Source organism: Monodon monoceros, unplaced genomic scaffold, assembly GCF_005190385.1.
Source record: "Monodon monoceros isolate NGI ecotype Baffin Bay Population unplaced genomic scaffold, NGI_Narwhal_1 Super_Scaffold_21, whole genome shotgun sequence".
In the NCBI taxonomy this organism is placed as follows: domain Eukaryota; kingdom Metazoa; phylum Chordata; class Mammalia; order Artiodactyla; family Monodontidae; genus Monodon; species Monodon monoceros.
In genome coordinates, this window is record NW_021703778.1 from 96,096,962 (window position 1) to 96,115,637 (window position 18,676).

The 18,676-nt window shown below is 36.2% G+C and overlaps 1 protein-coding gene across 2 annotated transcripts in view; it reads left to right on the forward strand.

Moving 5' to 3' along the window:
* The window catches only part of DPH6 (diphthamine biosynthesis 6), a 176,565-nt gene that overhangs the window by 98,577 nt on the left and 59,312 nt on the right, over positions 1-18,676 (forward strand). For both annotated transcript variants that reach the window (XM_029236219.1, XM_029236218.1), the window contains exons 4-5: positions 7,204-7,277; positions 11,906-12,024. In XM_029236219.1, the coding sequence (XP_029092052.1) occupies positions 7,204-7,277; positions 11,906-12,024 (193 nt within the window). The remainder of the gene's footprint in view (positions 1-7,203; positions 7,278-11,905; positions 12,025-18,676) is intronic.

The following is an 18,676-nucleotide window of genomic DNA, read 5'->3' on the forward strand; positions in this document are numbered from 1 at the left end:
TAAATACATGAATAATTTTGTCTGCTAGCTTACCAGCACATAGGATAAGAGATGAGTATGTGCAATGCATATGTGGATTTTAATAACTTTCCCCCTAATTGAAAAGTAGTACACATGTTGTAAAAATATTTGAGGAAGTATAAAGTTGGAAATGAAATAGGAAAAATGAATTACTATTCAGAAGTAAGCATTATACAATTTGGTCTATTTCTGGTCTCCAGAAGTTAAAATGTATTCTGAGAAGCATGGTTGATCATCTGTATTCAGACCTTGGATTCTTAAATAGAGTGTTGATATATTGATATATTTGCTCTTTCTGAATAAATCCTTGGTATAACTGCCCTTTTGCACACAAGCAGGTGTAGAAATAGTAATAATGAAGTTGTGTTTTGTACCAGTTTATGAGTATGTGTCTGTTTTTGCAAGTGAACTCTCTATTGTTATGATTGGTGAGGTAGGTCAGTAGCTGCCTGGACTAGCTCCCCAGCAGTCTTGCAGGTGTGTTTCACATTGACAGAATTGGGAAAAAAGAGTGATCTAAGCAACAAATAAACTTGTGATGTCTGCTTAGCTTATCTGATCATTGTATTTACAACTATTACATAGCATTTACATTGTATTAGGTATTTTCAGTAATCTAGAGGAGATTTAAAGTATGTGAGAGAATGTGCATATGTTATGTGCAAATACTACACCATTTTATGTAAAAGGCTTGAGCATCCTTGGATTCTGGCATCCACAGTGGGATCCTGGAACCAATCCCTGTGGGTACCAAGGGACAACTGTACTCTGATGCTCAAGAGAGAATAGAGAAAGATGGGGGTGCTGTCAGCATGTAGGAGAACTTGAAGCCACAGGAGCAAACAGGAACCTCAAGAAGCAGGACATAGAGTGAGAAGAGGGCTCAGTATATGACCCTGAGGGTTCAGTGACTTGTAAGAAGAGAGGGGAAGAGAAGGAAAATTCGGTAAAGATGTTGAGAAAGAGTGGCCGTGATAATGAGACACAACAATGGTGTGTGCACAGAAACAGAATTTTGATGAAAAAGTAAGATAAAGTAACAATATTACCAAGTTCCTATTATATACCAAGATTTGTGCTAGGGGCTTTGTATATATTATCTCAGTTATTCCTTATAACAACCCAAAATATTATTAACCTTATTTAATATGTGAGAACACAGACATTAACCTATTCAGGTTGTCATAGCTGGTAAGTAGAATAACCAGCCTTTAAGGCCTGTCTGCCAACCATACTTGTGTTCTTTCTTGTATACATAGTACCAAATTCTGTAGAAAGTTCAACAGAACCACTGTATTTTACAATGTTTTACAATTAGGAAATTGGTTATGACCACTGAGGGGAAAGTTGTCGATGTTTAATGAAAGCAAGAACACAACACTTGACACATATTATTGCCAAATTCTTCAAAGAATAAATTTCAGACCCTCAGTAAAATAAATATGGTTAATCAATTAATGAGTATCTATTGCTAAATTCAACACAATTCAGAGAATTTGGAGAGTTGAACACGTATTAAATTATATTCCTGTCATAAAGTAGTTAAAAATAAAGAAGGCAAAAATAAAAATAAAAATTAGTAATGTCAGTAATAGAGAAGTTAGAGACAAGGGCCTGGGCCCTAAATAGTCTGGCACATTACTAAGCCACAGGGACTCCCAGACACAAGTGGAAACTGTTTAGCTGAGGCCATTATCACTATCGATGATGGATGTGTAAGTTCAACTCAGGAAATAATAAAATCAACAGTAGCATCACTGAGTACCAGAAACAGCAGCACATAATGTCATTAATCATTTATATTCGTTACTACCCTCAACCCTGCTCCAAGGTAGATAAACATTATAAGGGTTGCTAAGAAATTTTAACAAAATTCTGTGCACACACCATTACTCTATCCCGGTGGTGTCTCTTATTATCCTGGCCACTCTTTCTCAGTGCCTTCACTGAATTTTCCTTCTCCTTCTTTTCTTACAAGTCACTGCACCCTCAGGGTCATACATTGAGCCCTCTTCTCACCCTATGTCCTGCTTCTTGAGGTTCTTGTTTGCTCCTGTGGCTTCAAGTTCTCTTACATGCTGACAGCACCCCCATCTTCCTCTATACTCTCTTGAGCACCAGAGTATAGCCATCCCTCGGTATCCACAGGGGACTAGTTCCAGGACCCCATTGTGGATACCAAAATCTGAGGATGCCCAAGTCTCTTATATAAAATGGCACAGTACTTGCGTATAACCTATGCACATTCTACCATACTTTAAATCCTTTCTAGATTACTTATAATACCTAATACAATGTAAATGCTCTATAAATAGTTGCCAGTGTGCGACAAATTCAAGTTTTGCTTTTTGAAACTTTCTAGAAAACTTTAAAAAAAAATATTTTTGATCCACTGTTGGTTGTCCATGAATGCAGAACCCATGGATATGGAGGGATGACTGTACTCAATATACCTAATGGTCTTATCTACTTTGGATACCTAGCAAACAAATTGAACACAACACGTACATTGCTAAATAAACTCAGTATTTTCTTTTAAGACCTATATTTCCTTTCTCAGTTAATAGTCACTTAAATTACAGTCATTGGCCCCATGCTTCATGTGTGCTTCTTGTCACTGTTCACAAGTCCTACTAATTTTGTCTCTAAATCATTTTTGGAGTTTGTCCTCTTATTTCCATTCTTCAGTTCTTTCAGATTAGGCTCCTTCTTCTATTTCTCTACTCTGTAGTCAATCCTTCACACTGTCGCCACGTTTATCTTTTTATTTATAAATATCATATCTCACTTGTTAAATTCTTTAGTGACTCAAGAAGAGTGAAAACATATATTAACACAAAGCCATAAAGTAACATTCATAGCTTTATTCATAAGAACCTTAAACTCAAATATCCGTCAACAAGTGAATGGATAAACAAACATGGCATATCCATACAATGGATTAAAATGGAATCGAAGGAATGAACTATGGGTACACATACAACATGGATGAACCTCAAAATCACACTGAGTGAAAGAAGCTAGAAACAAAGAATACGTATTGTAGGATGCTATTTATATAACATTACAGAAAATGTAAACTAAGGTATACTGACAGAAAACAGATCAGTAATTGTATAAAGCCAGGCGTAAAGGGGAAGGGTTGGGCTGCAAAGAGGCACAAGGTATCTTTTGGGAGTAATCAGTAATCTTGATTGTGGTGGCAGGTTCACTGGTGTGTGGGTTTGTCAAAACTCATTGAATTGTGCACTTTAAATAGATGCAGTTTATTGTATGTGAATTGTACCGCAGGAGTTGGTCAGAAAAAATTTTCTACAGGGAAGGGTTCTCTGTTACCTTCAGGATGCAAGCCACATTTCTGACCAATCTGATCCCAATTTGCTTTTCCATCCTTTTTTCCTTCCACTTCTTGATGTGTGCTTTCAGCTCCAGCTACCCCACACTGCTGACCGCCTCCTAATATGCCAAACGCTTTATTTTGTTGCCTTGGTTCATATTCTTCACTCTGTCTGAATTGTTCCCTACTACCTTTCTTTCCTTTCTCAACAAAATCAAATATATCCTTGATGAGTAGGCCCTGAAGTCTACTTCTTCTGTGAAACCTTCCCCAACTTTTGCTTTCATATCACTTTCTTTATTACTTAGTTTTGGTGCCTTAATCTCCCAACAGTAGAGCTAATCTTATTTATTAAACTGGTACATAGTATGGACATATAAAACATTTTTGGTTACATGTTTTAATATTAGGCGAACCATTAAAGAATGATGACATGACAATTAGCATTATCGGTAGAAGAGGTTACGTGGCTGGTTAAGCTTGGGAATATTACTTTGGTGAGTACTGTGGTATAGCTCTGCAGACTAGAGACTTGATTTTGACAATGTACCAAGAAGTTATCAGTCTCTTTAGTATAGACGAATACAGACCAAATTCATTTAAGACTAATGTATAGGCTTGAATGCCAATTTGTTGATTTATAATGTAGACCATTTTTGTTAAGTGGATGAGAATGCTTGTTTTTATGGATTAGCATAATCTTTCTGGGTTTGACAGTAACAAGGCAACCTAAGGTTGCTTAGTGGGCATGGGATTGATCATGGGAAGTTGGTTCGAATCTGGTCAAATTTCTGGGTCTCAGATTCTATATTAACTGTTTTCTGCATCACATTTATTTATTTATTTGTTTGTTTTAAAATATTTATTTATTTGTTTTGGCTGCACAGGGTCTTAGTTGTGGCACACGGGATCTTCACTGTGGCATGCCTGTGGGATCTAGTTCCCTAACTAAGGATTGAACCTGGGCACCCTGCTTGGGAGCGTGGAGTCTTACCCATTGGACCACCAAGGAAGTCCCTGCAGCACATTTATTTTTATTTCAGTTATGTCACAGGGTGATTTATTTGGCTATGTCTTTATCCTGCCTCGGTATAACACCTTTTATTCTGGTAGTCTGGTAGCTCAGGTGGGACCTGAGCTTAGCTTTGTATTTTCTGCAGAGTAGATTCACTGTGTGATAGATTTTTATCTTTTATAGGTCTCACTTCAAAATTAGTAGTATGTTCTGAATGATTAAGGATTCAACAGAAGTCTTACTTATCCTTGGATTATTCAGGGCTCACTAGGTTGGAAACATTTGTGACTGGACTGTAGAGTCGGTTGTCAAGGGTTATGTATTAGTCAGGGTTCTCCAGAGAAACGGGACCAATAGGATATATAAAGATATATAGAAAGAGATTTATTTTGAGGGATTAACTTATCTGATTATGGAAGCTAAGAAGTCCCACGCTCTCCATTTGCAGTCTGGACACCTAAAAAGCTGGTAGTATATAGTTCCAGTCTAAACCCAAAAGCCTGAGAATAAGGGGGCCAGTGTTGTAAATTCCACTCTGAGTCCAAAGGCCCAAGAACCAGGAACACTGTTGTCTGAGGACAGAAGAAAATGGATGTCCCAGCTCAAGCAGAGAGTAAATGTGCCCCTCCTCTACCTTTTTGTTCTATTCAGGTCCTCAACAGGTTGGATGATGCTCACCTGCGTTGGTTAGGGCAATCTTTTTTACCCAGTCTACGAATTCAAATCGTAATCTCTTCCAGAAGCTTCCTCAGAGAAATAATGTTTTACCAGCAATTATTTTACCAACATAAAATTAATTATCATGGGTTAGTAAGCTAGTTAAAAAGTGATAATGAGCAAGAGATTAAAGCCCAGGAATGAAGGGCTTTGTTGGTCAAGTTAGGCCTTTGTCTAGTTGTAGTGGTGGTGGTGGTCAGTAGTAGTAATAGTAGAAGTAGTAACAGAAGTAGTTATAAAAGTAGTATTATTGATAACAAAGGTTATGATAATGACAGAAGAAAATATTTACTGAGTGCTCACTAGATGCTAGTCACTGTTACTTATCTGTATTACTCAATGTTCACAATGCATGTAGACTAAGAAGAATTAAATAATTATTTTAGGGTTGTAGTGAACATTAAATGAGAATTATAGAACATTAACACATTTTAAGTGGAGAGTAAATGCCAATTATTATTTTAACAGTGGCTTGACTTAGTTTAGAAAGAAAAACACCAATGACTTGTGTTTGTTTTCATGATCTATAGAGAAACACACACACACACACACACACACACACACATACTATTCAGTACCTTATATTTTCTTTTGGCAGTTAAACAATATATGGTAAAAGAATATAACTAAAATTTTGATTTTTGATAACATTATTCACTACTCTATGATCCTATGCCATATTTGCATTTAATGAGGATCACTATGCCATGCTTTTTTCTAGTAATACAATGACTTTTATGAAAAGAAAATGGCTAGGAAGGTTAGAGAAAGGTTACAAGCAAATGTTCTCACAAAGTTGCTGAAATAGGAAAGCAAAGGAAATAGCTCTTTTCCTGGAATCCTTATCTAATAGAAAGAATCATTTTATTTTGGGGAGGTTTGGGAAGATGTTTCTCTATCATTTTAGAGGGGAAATTTTAAATTGGCTTTATCTTCAAAGACATGAGAGATTCCTGTTGTGCATTTTTGTTTATTTATTATGGCATCATTTTAGGACATTTCGGGGTTATTTTAGAATGTCTCCAAGTATTACATTTATTTTTATGTGAAACACTATTGTTCTTTTTTGTAGGTTTCCAAGCTTGGAAAGACCAGTGTTAATAATGAAGTCATCTCTCTGAAGTAGTTTTCTTCTGTACTCCATAGGCTAGGATGACTTTTCTTTTATGCCTATTCAGAGAATTTCTATTCAGTTTGTTATTAGTAATCACCCCCAGTCACTTTCTTCATATCTGTTTTCTAGATAACATTTCCCTAGTTTATACCTGTGTTGTGTGTGATTCTTCCTTAAGGGTATTATTTTATACTTCTTTACATTAAATCTCATCTTAGACCTGTCCTTTCAAATCCCCAAGTTGTCCATATCCATCCAGGTACTTGATTGATTTTCTTTTCTTTTTAATCCATCCTAGCTTTGTATCATCTTTAAACTTGATCATATTTGAATTTACATTCTCCTCCATGTCATTAATGGCTATGTTGGATAGACTAGTCCTCATCCCTGGGGGACTCTGCTGGATATACTGCTAGATGTTCTCAGCTCTACTGATAATAATTCATTGCTTCCTTCTCATCCTAGATTTCTTTATCCACTATTCTGTACTGTTATACAGGCAATGCCTCTATCATCTCTGCTTCCTGGATGCTCCTATGTCAATCATTTTAAGATATGGATTAAAATCATTGTATTCCTTTGTCTACTTATACCGTTGCTTAATTTTTTTTTAAAAAAGTTACTCAACCTGGGAATACATTGTCCTTAAATAGAAATTTCTTGGAAATTTCTATCAAACATCAGTGAATCTTTAAAAATATATCAAGTGAGAAAACATTTTGGAAGTGCTGCCATTATCTTCTCCATGGAAAATGGTCTCCAGTTATTTGGATTTTAGGTAAAAAGAATAATTATTTCCCCCCAGAGCTGAGAGGGTGACTTAAATATATATTTTTTTAATATACTTTCTTTTTCTCTGAATGTGGATTGCATTTCCAGTAAGTTATTCTGTTTCAAGGTGGTCTTCTAAGTGAAACACGTTTCATTTATAATTTTTAAAAAATGATACAGAGCCACATGTTATTTATTTTTTAATCATATTTTTTTCTTTATTTTCAGGAAAAAGAAGAAGTAGAGGGAATATCAGTAGGTGCTATACTCTCTGACTATCAGCATGTTCGAGTAGAAAATGTGTAAGAAAACGTTAATTTGTCCTATATTTTTAAAGTTTATGTATTTTAAGAATGTGAATAAATAAAAAGTCAATATGGGATTGACATATATACACTAATATGTATAAAATAGATAAATAATGAGAACCTGCTGTATAGCCCAGGGAATTCCATTTTGCTGTACAGTAGAAACTAATACAACATTGTAAAACAACTATACCCCAATAATAAATAAATAGATAATTGTATCCAAATAATAAATAGATAACGGTATTCTACATGCCCCATGAAACTAAATGTATTGCCCCAAATAACAAAAGTTGCACTTTCACTTTTTTTCTATCCTTATATCAACACATGAGAAAACTTACTTACTTACCATAAGGAAAAATAAATTATTTATAATAAAAAATTGAAACAAAGATTTTTTTTGAAGTCAAAGTATTATTTTCAATTTTTCCTTATTTGAATTAGTACACCCTTTTAATATCTTATCATCATTTGTAATAAAAGTGCAGTAATATTTTTTTTAAAATGTATTAAGAAATCTCTTCTTTGGTCCTTAGAATTCAGTTCTTGACTAAAAATATTCATGAGATTGAAATACTTCTATAAAAAGCCATTCAACTTTAAAGTAATTTTTAGACTGTTGCTCCTCCCATCTCCCCCACCTCCCAAGCAATGTAGTACTAGTAAAACATTGTCTGTACAGGTACTAAAATAGTCAACTCCTTTGATCTACTCAAAAAACATAAGGTCAGATGAAAATAATGATTATAAGGGCTCCCCTGGTGGCACAGTGTTTGAGAATCTGCCTGCTAATGCAGGGGACACGGGTTCGAGCCCTGGTCTGGGAGGATCCCACATGCCGCGGAGCAGCTAGGCCCGTGAGCCACAACTACTGAGCCTGCGCGTCTGGAGCCTGTGCTCCGCAACAAGAGAGGCCGCGATAGTGAGAGGCCCGCGCACCGTGATGAAGAGTGGCCCCCGCTTGCCACAACTAGAGAAAGCCCTCGCACAGAAACGAAGACCCAACACAGCAAAAATAAATAAATTAATTAATAAACTCCTACCCCCAACATCTTTAAAAAAAAATAGTAATAATGATTATTAAACGTTGGCTTGGCAAAACGCCCACAAATGTATTTAATTTTCATTTTTAATTTATTCGGATAAATAAAATATTGTATAGAGACTTTACATGTCATTATATTATCAAAACAGAAAATAAGGACTTCACTATTAATCCTGAGCACATTCGACGTAGAAATAAATGATTTTGCCATTTAAAAGGGTAAATGAAAATAACATAAGGGCTGTATTTATGTAATTGTTTCATGTTTTTGACAAAGAAACATTCATATTGACTATCTCATTAAAAACTTTCATATTAATAGACTTGAAAACTTGTTTTATTTTTTATTTTATTTATTTTCTCTCTAATTCCACAATGAATTTAAGGCAGTTAAATATATAGAATTTTAAAAGTAAATGAAGGGAAAGCAGGGCAAAGAATAAATAAACAAAAAGAAGTATGATGATCTCATATTTGGGGGACTATCAGAATCTCTGGAGAATGGAGAGTGGAGGTGGAAGTAGGGGAGGAGGTCAAACGTGTATTTAGAAAAAGTTTTCCTTACATTCTGTCTGCCTACATTTGAGAACAGCTGATTTATAGATGGAGATGGATTGCATATCCCTTAGCCATATGTTAAAAATAATATTATTCTCATCAAGTTTTAAGTCATGTTCTCTGAGAATTATTTTGTTTAAAAATCTTTGTTTTTGAATAAGTTCAAACCTACATGGTTCACTGGGTAGCCAAGCTGCAAATAGGGCTGACATCTATTTATGAAAGCTTTAAGGAGCTGAATGAAAATGTGCTCCTGAGGTGAAGCTGCCTTATAGCAATATCTAAATGGGAGAAGGGCCCATTGATTACTCATAGGTAGAGGCAAGCTATTTCTCAAAATGCAGTCTCAGGTGCACTTCAACACATGGTTTAAGATGACCAGATTATATACCATAAAGCACATCTGTAATAATCCTTGAAAATTGTAAAGCAGTGTTATTGGGAGCCTGTTGGTCTACAAACTCAGTTTTGAATTAGCTGATCTTCAATTTGTAGTTAGTGTTGCATCATTATATTTTCAAGGTATGAAGCACCTAATAGATGTCACAAGCTCAAATACAACAGTGATTTACAGAGGAAGCTTATTTCAGCCATGATTTTTTTTTTTTTTTTTTTTGCGGTACGCGGGCCTCTCACTGTTGTGGCCTCTCCCGCTGCGGAGCACAGGCTCCGGACATGCAGGCTCAGTGGCCATGGCTCACGGGCCTAGCCGCTCCACGGCATGTGGGATCTTCCCGGACTGGGGCACGAACCCGTGTCCCCTGCATCGGCAGGCGGATTTTCAACCACTGCGCCACCAGGGAAGCCCCAGCCATGATATTTTAAACTGTTAAAGAATTTAAATAGGTAAAGAAGTATGACTTAAGTCTAAAAACAGCCAAAAGATCAGGGATACCGAAGAAACAATCAAGAATTTTGCAATAAGGCCTGGAAGGAATAAAATTTTTTTCAAAACAAACAAAAAAAAACCTTTTAGCTGAAAAAGGTGGAGAGAAGTTTGATTAGTAGGCATTAAAGATTGGTGATAGGACAGCAAAAACTGTAATGCTTGTGTTACATGGAGAGTTACAGTTTTATTATTTTTGTATTTATTAACTGCCTCCACATTGCTTTAGATGCTCAGGACATTTTACAAAGGTAAATTATATACTGATAAAAGTCTCTACATTCAGGAAGATTTTGATTTCTTTGAAGGTCAGGGTATATGTGCATGAAAAAAAGAGTGATATTTCTAAGACCATATATGAGTAAATGACTAAACGTGTGGTACATTTAATAGGTACTGGGATTATCTGAGAAAGAGTTCAGTGTGTGCTGGAGTAGTCAGCCAGGAAACCTTACTGACACTAGGGATGATGGGGTTTAGAGATACGTTTTTTTAATTTGAAATCTGATCTCAGCCACTTACTCTGTGACTTGAGCAAGGCACTTGGCTGTGACTACCATTTACTGAAGACCTATTTTATCCAGGTATTGTACTACATTTTTTATCTACATTACTTTTAATTGATTAATCAATTTATCTACATTAATTTTAATCAATGGGTCCTCCCTGAGAAAGTGACATTTAAGCAAAGGCATAAAGCAAGTGAGGAAGGTAGGGAACATGGCAAGTGTGTTAGGCAAGAGTGAGCAGGCCAGGGGTGGCAGGTTGGAGTGAGAGGAGAGTAGTGGGAGATGAGGTATGAGAGCCAACCAGGGTGAGATCCATGTAGGTCTAATTTACTAGGAGTAATGGAGAGAGTTCTGAGCAGAGAAATCCCATGATCCGTTTATGTTTTAAAAGGGTCACACTGGCTACTATATTGAAAACTGATTTTAAAAGGGCAAGAATGGAAATGGGAAGAAGTTAGGAGAGATACTGGTGGCTCAGACCAGCATGTTAGCAGTGGTATTGGTGAGGAGTGGTCATATTCTGCATTGTGGTAGATTGGATGTGGAATGTGAAGAAAAGAGGAATAATGAATGACTTCAGTTTCTAATATTTTACTCTTCTCAGGAACTTTGGAAGGAAATATTTTTGTCCATATGTATGAACTGGGAAACTAAAGGCCTGGAGCTTAGCTCTGACTTTTCAAAGTCATGCAGCTAGTGAGTGTAGAAGGAGGTTTTCAAACTCAGATTTGTCTGGAATCCAAAATCTGCATTCTTTCTACAGCAACATAATGTAAAATATGTAGTACAATACCTGCAGCATACTAGGTATTCAATGAATGTACTTTTGTTCTTACTATTTCTTTTCACTGAGTCGAATTCTTCTTTTTTTTTTGCTGTCATTATGATTATGCTTTTTCTTAATTCTTTTTGTTTGTATTAACATATCTTTACCTTCTCTTTTTTTATTGAAGTATAGTTGATTTACAATATTATGTTAGTTTCAGGTGTACAGCAAAGTGATTCAGGTATATATTTTTTTCAGATTCTTTTCCATTATAGGTTATTACAAGATATTGAATATAGTTCCCTGTGCTATACAGTAAACCCTTGTTTATCTATTTTATGTATAGTAATTTTTATCTGTTAACTCCCATACTTCTAATTTATCCCTCCCCCTCTCAGAGTCAAATTCTTAAAAAAAAATTTCAGAGTTATTAGATAAGAATAATTCATATAACCATAGGTATTATAAATGTAATCAATATATAATTATTTTATTAGGATAAATGTATTTGCCTGTGCTTCACAATTTTGATACCTAAGAAAGTTCTAAAACAAGAATAAACATCCATTAGCATTTGGAAGCTTTTTTGCATAGATTTCTAAACTTAGAGTCTTACTAAAATTAATGTTTCTAATCTGCCTGGAGATTTCATTTTTATCTCTTTATGCATAGCCCATGGAAATTAAATATATTTATGTTGTATATATAAACTTCATTATGCAAAACGTGTTTTTAGAAGTATTTTATATGCTAAAATCCTTGAGAGAAACAGTATGTTTAAAATCAAAGTAATTGCTATGGATCCAAGTATAGAACATTAAGATATCATCTGATTTTTAAAAAATTATGTTATAGGTGTAAAAGGCTTAATCTCCAGCCTTTAGCTTACCTTTGGCAAAGAAACCAGGAAGATTTGCTCCGAGAGATGATATCATCTAACGTTCAAGCAATCATCATCAAAGTAGCAGCTCTAGGTATGTAACCAGAATTCCAAGGGAGCTGTCTGTTACCACACAGATAATCTGAGTTCACTAATAAGCAATTACAAGTAAAAAGGAAGAATGACTTAGAATATAAAAATGTGGAGTCACAAGCTGAAGAAATTGAGTAAGGGGAAGTTCTAAAATGGGCTTTTGATTATTAACCAAAGTGATTAATAGTGAGCCTCTTTTTTTTTTAGTATATAACTACCTCTAAAACTGGTATTATATTGTGGTCCTTCAATTTAAGTTCTTTTTATAAGATATGGAATTCATATTCATAGGAAACAGAAAATATAGTTTGATTTTTTTTGAAGCTTTTTAAAATCTGTATTTGGTACAACACATGATATTTTCCTTGTATTTTTTTTTAACGTACTTTGAATAATGCTGAAATAGAAGGGTTGTCTTTGTTTGTGGTATCAGAAATAAGCCGCGTAGTGGGTTTTTGTTGAGGATGATGAGAAATTCATGTTTGAGAAAATGTCGTTTGATCAGTTAGCATAGACACAACAGGCAAGGTGGTAATCTGATTCAAAAATGGATATTACATACGAACACATTTAATTTGTTGCTTTGAATTTTTATAATTACATTCATTTTCAAGAAACCATGGGATTTGAGCCCAATTCATTTATTTCATGAACCTATTACAGTAAATGCCCTGGAGCCTCAGGGTTCTCAAAGCCTAAAACATGTACCTCATTTGAGAGTGTTCACCTTGCTTATCTCTAAAATAACAAGGTCCAAAGCTGTGGAAGATTTCACAGATAATTTCACATTTTAAACAGCATTAAAAGGAAGATTCCCTAATATTTCTTCCTGGTAAACACAAAGCTACTCTCTTCTTGTGGAAGTTGAGGTGTTATCTTTAGTGGAAAGCCTTATTTAGAGAACATGCAGTTGATCTCCTTAGCTGTTAAAAAGAAAAACATTGAGGTGGTGTTGTGTTCTCATTTCTGAGAAAATGTTGCTCAATAACTCTTATGATTGAAGTTCTCACTACGGATATATTTGTCATATGAGTTTCTATATGAATGTATACAGAATATGCTCTCTCACTTTCTTTGTCGCTCACTCTCTTTTGGATTTTCTCAGATTGCATAGTTCTGTAATGAAGTTCATGTGACACCTCACTGGACAGTACATATTCTGTCCCTTTTACTACTAGAAAATGGAATGTATTAGAACCCTGAGAGATCTTGCCCCATTAGGAAGACAGAGCAATAGAATATGACTTTACTGCCACCTTTATTATAGTACGTGGCTGATACTGCTTGTCTTTTCATTTGTGTGTGTGGATGTGTGTGCGCCTCTCTGTAAAGGTTGGGGATGGTGATTAACTGTATTAAACTTTTGGGTAAAATATAAAACTGAGATAATTTGTCCTTGACATCCCAATGACAAAAGTATAGATCCGATTTGAACACTTACAGCACATAGTTTCTATTGATTGCCTATCGGTGTGCAAAGATGAAAGTTATTCTCAAGAACACTATTAAAGAAAGATTTGTTGAGTGGCACATTCCTTCTAAAGACACAAACATAAATGATGCAATATAGGTTTCCAAGCTTACACACACACACACACTTTAAAATTTTCAGAAAAAGTTTTAAACAAAAAATGGGACAATAGGACCTTTCCATTCACAGAGGGGGTCAGCAAAGTTTTGTGGCCCGTGAGATTATGGAATGGTCTTATAAAAGGGTTGATTCTATATGGACGTATAAAAAACAAATTTCGAATAATTGTGTTACACAGCCTTGGTGTCTTGCAGGCGTGAGTGAACTCGTGAAATTTTCACATTAATGGCTTAGTGCTTAAAGAGGTTTCTGGTTTTTAGACTTATTTAAAGAAGTGTTTCCACATTGGATTTAAGAACAATCCTGCCTTTTAGAAATATTTATTTTTAATTGTATGAGTATTACATGAAAACATTCTTGCCATATAATGTTAAATTTTCATGGTTACAGAAAAGATTTGATGTGTTTTCTATCTGCTCCTCTGCTGCCAATGATTCCCTTTCCCAGAGATAGCCACCAGAGCGATGCTGATCATCTTTTTAATCACTTTTTTGGTATGTGTATATGTAATATTTAAAAAGCCATAAAACAGTCATAGTACTTCTACATAGAAATGTTATATGAAGAGTATCTTACTCTGTATATTGATGGGCAACTTGCCTTTTTTCACTCAACAATATGTTTTGGAGATTTTTTTTTTCCATGTCAATAAATGTAGATTTACTTCATGTTTTGTTTTGTTTTTAATTAACCTTTTATTGAAGTATAACATAAATACAAAAAATTGCACAAATTCTTGTGTCCAACTTGGTGAATTTTCAAAAAGTGAACGTATCTATATAATCAACACCCAAATCTAGATATAGAATATTGCTAATATCTCCCTAGTCAATACTTGCCTTGCCCTCCCAGAGGTAATAGCCCTTCTGATACTTAATACCGTAGATTCGTTTTTCCTGTTCTTGAATTTTATATGGCCGAATCATAGAGTATAGCCTCCATTGTGTCGGGCTTCTTTGGCTCAACATTATGCTTATGAGATTCATCCACATTATTGAATGATGTAATAGTTTGCTCATTTCTCCTTATAGTGTAGTGTTCCATTGTAGGAGTAAACCACAGTTGAATTGTCCATTCTATCTTCCATAGCCTGTGGGTAGTTTCTAGTTTGGTACCATTATAAATAGTACTGCTATGAACATATAGTGTCATTTTGTACATTTTCTGCCCCAGACCTAGAACATCCATTTCTTTAAGAAGGCCTTGGGTTTTTTTTTAATGGGAGATGATATATATATATGTGTATATGTATAACCTCAGGAGTTCATGATATTTTGAAATCAAATTTAGGGCTATATAAGGACTGTAATTATTCTGTCTTCCATCTGTGCTTTCTTCCACAGTGAAAAATGTTCTTCATTCTCAAGGACATAGGAGATGTTATTGATTAGAAGATCCCATAATTACTGGGAACAAAAGATCAAGTAGTAGATCTGTAACCCATTCTTTCCAGTAACTGGGGGTAAGTCCCCTGGAAAAAAAGGAAGAACTCATATAAATCTCCTTATAAACATTAATTACAGATGTCATGGCAAAAATAAACAAACAAAACAAAATCACTAATGATATTTACTAGTGGGGAGGAGTCCTTATCTTTAAACTGCCTTTAGCAGGACGTATCTGGTTGCTGTGGTTGGTTTTGGTAAACAAACCTGGAATCTTTGGGTTTGGGGGCATGGCTCCCTGGAACATGTCATGTAAGGTATGTAACTATCTGAATAGGAAATCAATCAAGATGTTTTATGCCTGAGGTATCTATTTTCTGTGTAAGTGATGTAAGCTACATGCATTGCTTAGAGACCTTACCTGTTGACCTGGTTCACGTCAGGTTCAGTGTGACCAGAAAACACCTGGAGGGCTTCACTCATAGTTCTGGCCCTCTCCCTGCTTCACCTGGCCCTTTGATTGCTTGTATCCTTGGAATTATTAGTAAAGCTTGACCTTACTAGGTAAGGTCTCTGGTTTGTATGAGTCTGATTTCACAGTACAGTCTTTTGTTATTGCAAATTGGCCTAGTCAGTGGGATTTTGTTTTTCAGACCCACAGATATATAAGACACCTTTTGGCAAGAAAAAAAAGGGTAGAAAATGGTGATGAGGACTTAACTATTGTTAGCAGCCCCGGTAAAAGCAGGACAATTTAAAAACAACAAAAAAAAGAGATAGTAGTTGGAGAAAAAGCTTGAGACTATCTTTACCCATCACTGGAAAACCTTCTGCTTCCATATATATTTGCTAACAAAGTAACTAAATTGATCAGTAGAAATACCGTACAGGTAGTTGGAGACCAAGGTCAGGTGACTACTCAATGCTAAGAGTATTCTGTTTAAGAGTTAGTGCTCTTTATAGAAAATAGCAGCAGAAGCCTGGGGAATGATTATTGACATGGATTTTTTAGAATTAACAATCAGGAAGCCATATCACTATTCTAGACATGGTTGAATGGAAAGGAGTATCTAGGTTGAGCAGATGGATGATATGACAGTCCATTCTGTATACTTCTGAACGGTATGACAACTAACTTGCTATAGTGCATTATGGTTAGGATTTGGCAATCTTACCCTGAGAAGAGTAGGTGCCTCACCCCTTCCCTGAACTACAAATGGAATACTCCTTCCAAAGCAATAATAGAAATGGTATGAGTTACAATTAACCCTAGACTGGCTTTATTAAGACCAGAGGGAGACACATAATTTGATGCCATTGGCACAAATGATGAAGTCATGCGAGTAGGTCATCATGAAAACATTGCTCTTGGGAAGCCAAGAGACTATTCAGGGCAGTAACTGATCTGCTGGCTTAGTTACCATGCATAGGGCTGCATTGTGAAAAAACTGCCAAGCTATCCAAAAGAAAGGAGGCAAAAAGAAGAGAAGTGAATGGGCTTCCCTGGTGGCACAGTGGTTGAGAGTCCGCCTGCTGATTCAGGGGACACGGGTTTGTGCCCCGGTCCGGGAGGATCCCACATGCCGCAGAGCGGCTAGGCCCGTGAGCCATGGCCGCTGAGCCTGCGCATCCGGAGCCTGTGCTCCACAACAGTGAGAGGCCCGCGTACCGCAAAAAAAAAAAAAAAAAAAAAAAGGAGAGAAATGAAAAGATAGGAGAACAGTAACTGGCTCAACCAGTTACTGTTTCAGATGACTTATGAAAAATGGGTTGACAAAGTAGGAAATTGATGGAGTTTTTACTAAGGACCTAATAAAGCACTATTAGTTTTAGGAAATGGGAAAGGCATTCTGGCACCACCTTTTTTTTTTTTTTTTTTTTTGATGTTGGGGGTAGGAGTTTATTAATTAATTAATTAATTTTGGCTGTGTTGGGTCTTCGTTTCTGTGCGAGGGCTTTCTCTAGTTGTGGCGAGCGGGGGCCACTCTTCATCGCGGTGTGCAGGCCTTTCACTGTCACGGCCTCTCCCGTTGCAGAGCACAGGCTTCAGACGCGCAGGCTCAGTAGTTGTGGCTCACGGGCCTAGTTGCTCCGCGGCATGTGGGATCTTCCCAGACCAGTGCTCGAACCCGTGTCCCCTGCATTAGCAGGCAGATTCTCAACCACTGTGCCACCAGGGAAGCCCCTGGCACCACCTTTTAAAATGCTTCAGCAAATTCATTCTATCTATTCTGGAGAAATTTAGCCCAATTATGAGGATCATGATTTACAATGGAAAATAAAAAGGGGACTGAATTTATTCTCTCAGAAAGCCGTAGAATCTGAAAAACACTGAGAAGTCAGATCTGTTTGCCCAGTCCCTAGCAGGGAATCTTAGGCTACATACACTGTTGGGGTGGAATGCAAAACTTTTTAGTTAGATACTGGGCTCAGTATCCTATGTAACCCCTGTGAAAGATAGGAATTGTGCACTGAAAGGCTGAGGGTGAAATTTGTGGTATATAGGAATGCTGTAGTGGAGAAAACCAAAGTAGGGCTAAGGTTAAAAATTGGAAAATATAACTCTTGAGCTTCTCCTGTGGTCATTTCATCTTTACCTGAATGCATAATTGGTATGGATATTATGTGTGAATAGTATATGTTGCCCTTACCCTTTTTACAGGGATGTGTACTAAGTCTGTCCCTTCATTTTGTTTTAACTGGCCATGCTAAATGGAAACCTTTGGAATTGCCCAGGCCCTTCTTAGTAGTAAACATTAAGCAATAAGGATTCCAGGAGGTCAAAAGGAGATCACTGCTCATTTTTAATCATCTAGTCTGGCTAGTTCCTGGAGGTTAACAATATGCAATCAAGGATTATACAAGGTAGTGCTTCTTATTGCTATAGCTGTACCTGATATAAAAAGACTATAAACAGGAAGTGCAAAAGGACCAGGGGGACTAGTAGGCCATTATAGCCCTGACCAACACCTACTTTACAATACCATTTTCAGAGTCCATCCATGTACAATATGTTCCATTCTCATGGACTGGAACTCAATATACATTTACTGTGCTGCCACTGTAATGTTTAAATTCATCATCACAATCCAGTGAGGTAAGACCTGGACTTGAAAACCATTAATACCAACCAAGTTAGTGCATTGCATTGATAAAATTGTGAGAATTGCCTCTTCAGAGGAAGAAACTCAGGAGGAGTTAAGAACTATATTATATATATGAAAAATAGAGGCGGGCTGACAAATCCAGCTGAAATTCAAGGGCTAGCTCAGTCTTTGAGTTTCCTGAGAATTATATGGGCTGGAGCAACCATGGTACGTTCCTCAAAATGTGAGAATTAAGTTGATATCTCCCACAGGATTCACTAATAAACAAGAATCTAAGACTAGAAGGGCTTTGTGGATTTAGGCAAAAACATATTCATCATTTAGGAATGCTGTTCATCGCTATTCACAGAACCACCATAAAGAAATCTGAATTTGAGTGGAGACCTGAGCTAAAACAAGCAAATTGTAATCCCTAAGAGAAAGAAAATGAGTGAGGTGAGTGCTACAATTGTCTTAGCTAACTGCCTGGAGGTAATTTCTACACTGCAGCATAAGGGAAAAGAACCCAAAGAGAGCTCAGGCAGTTTTCACTGAACTGAGGAGACAGAGATCACAATTCAGAGAGACCAA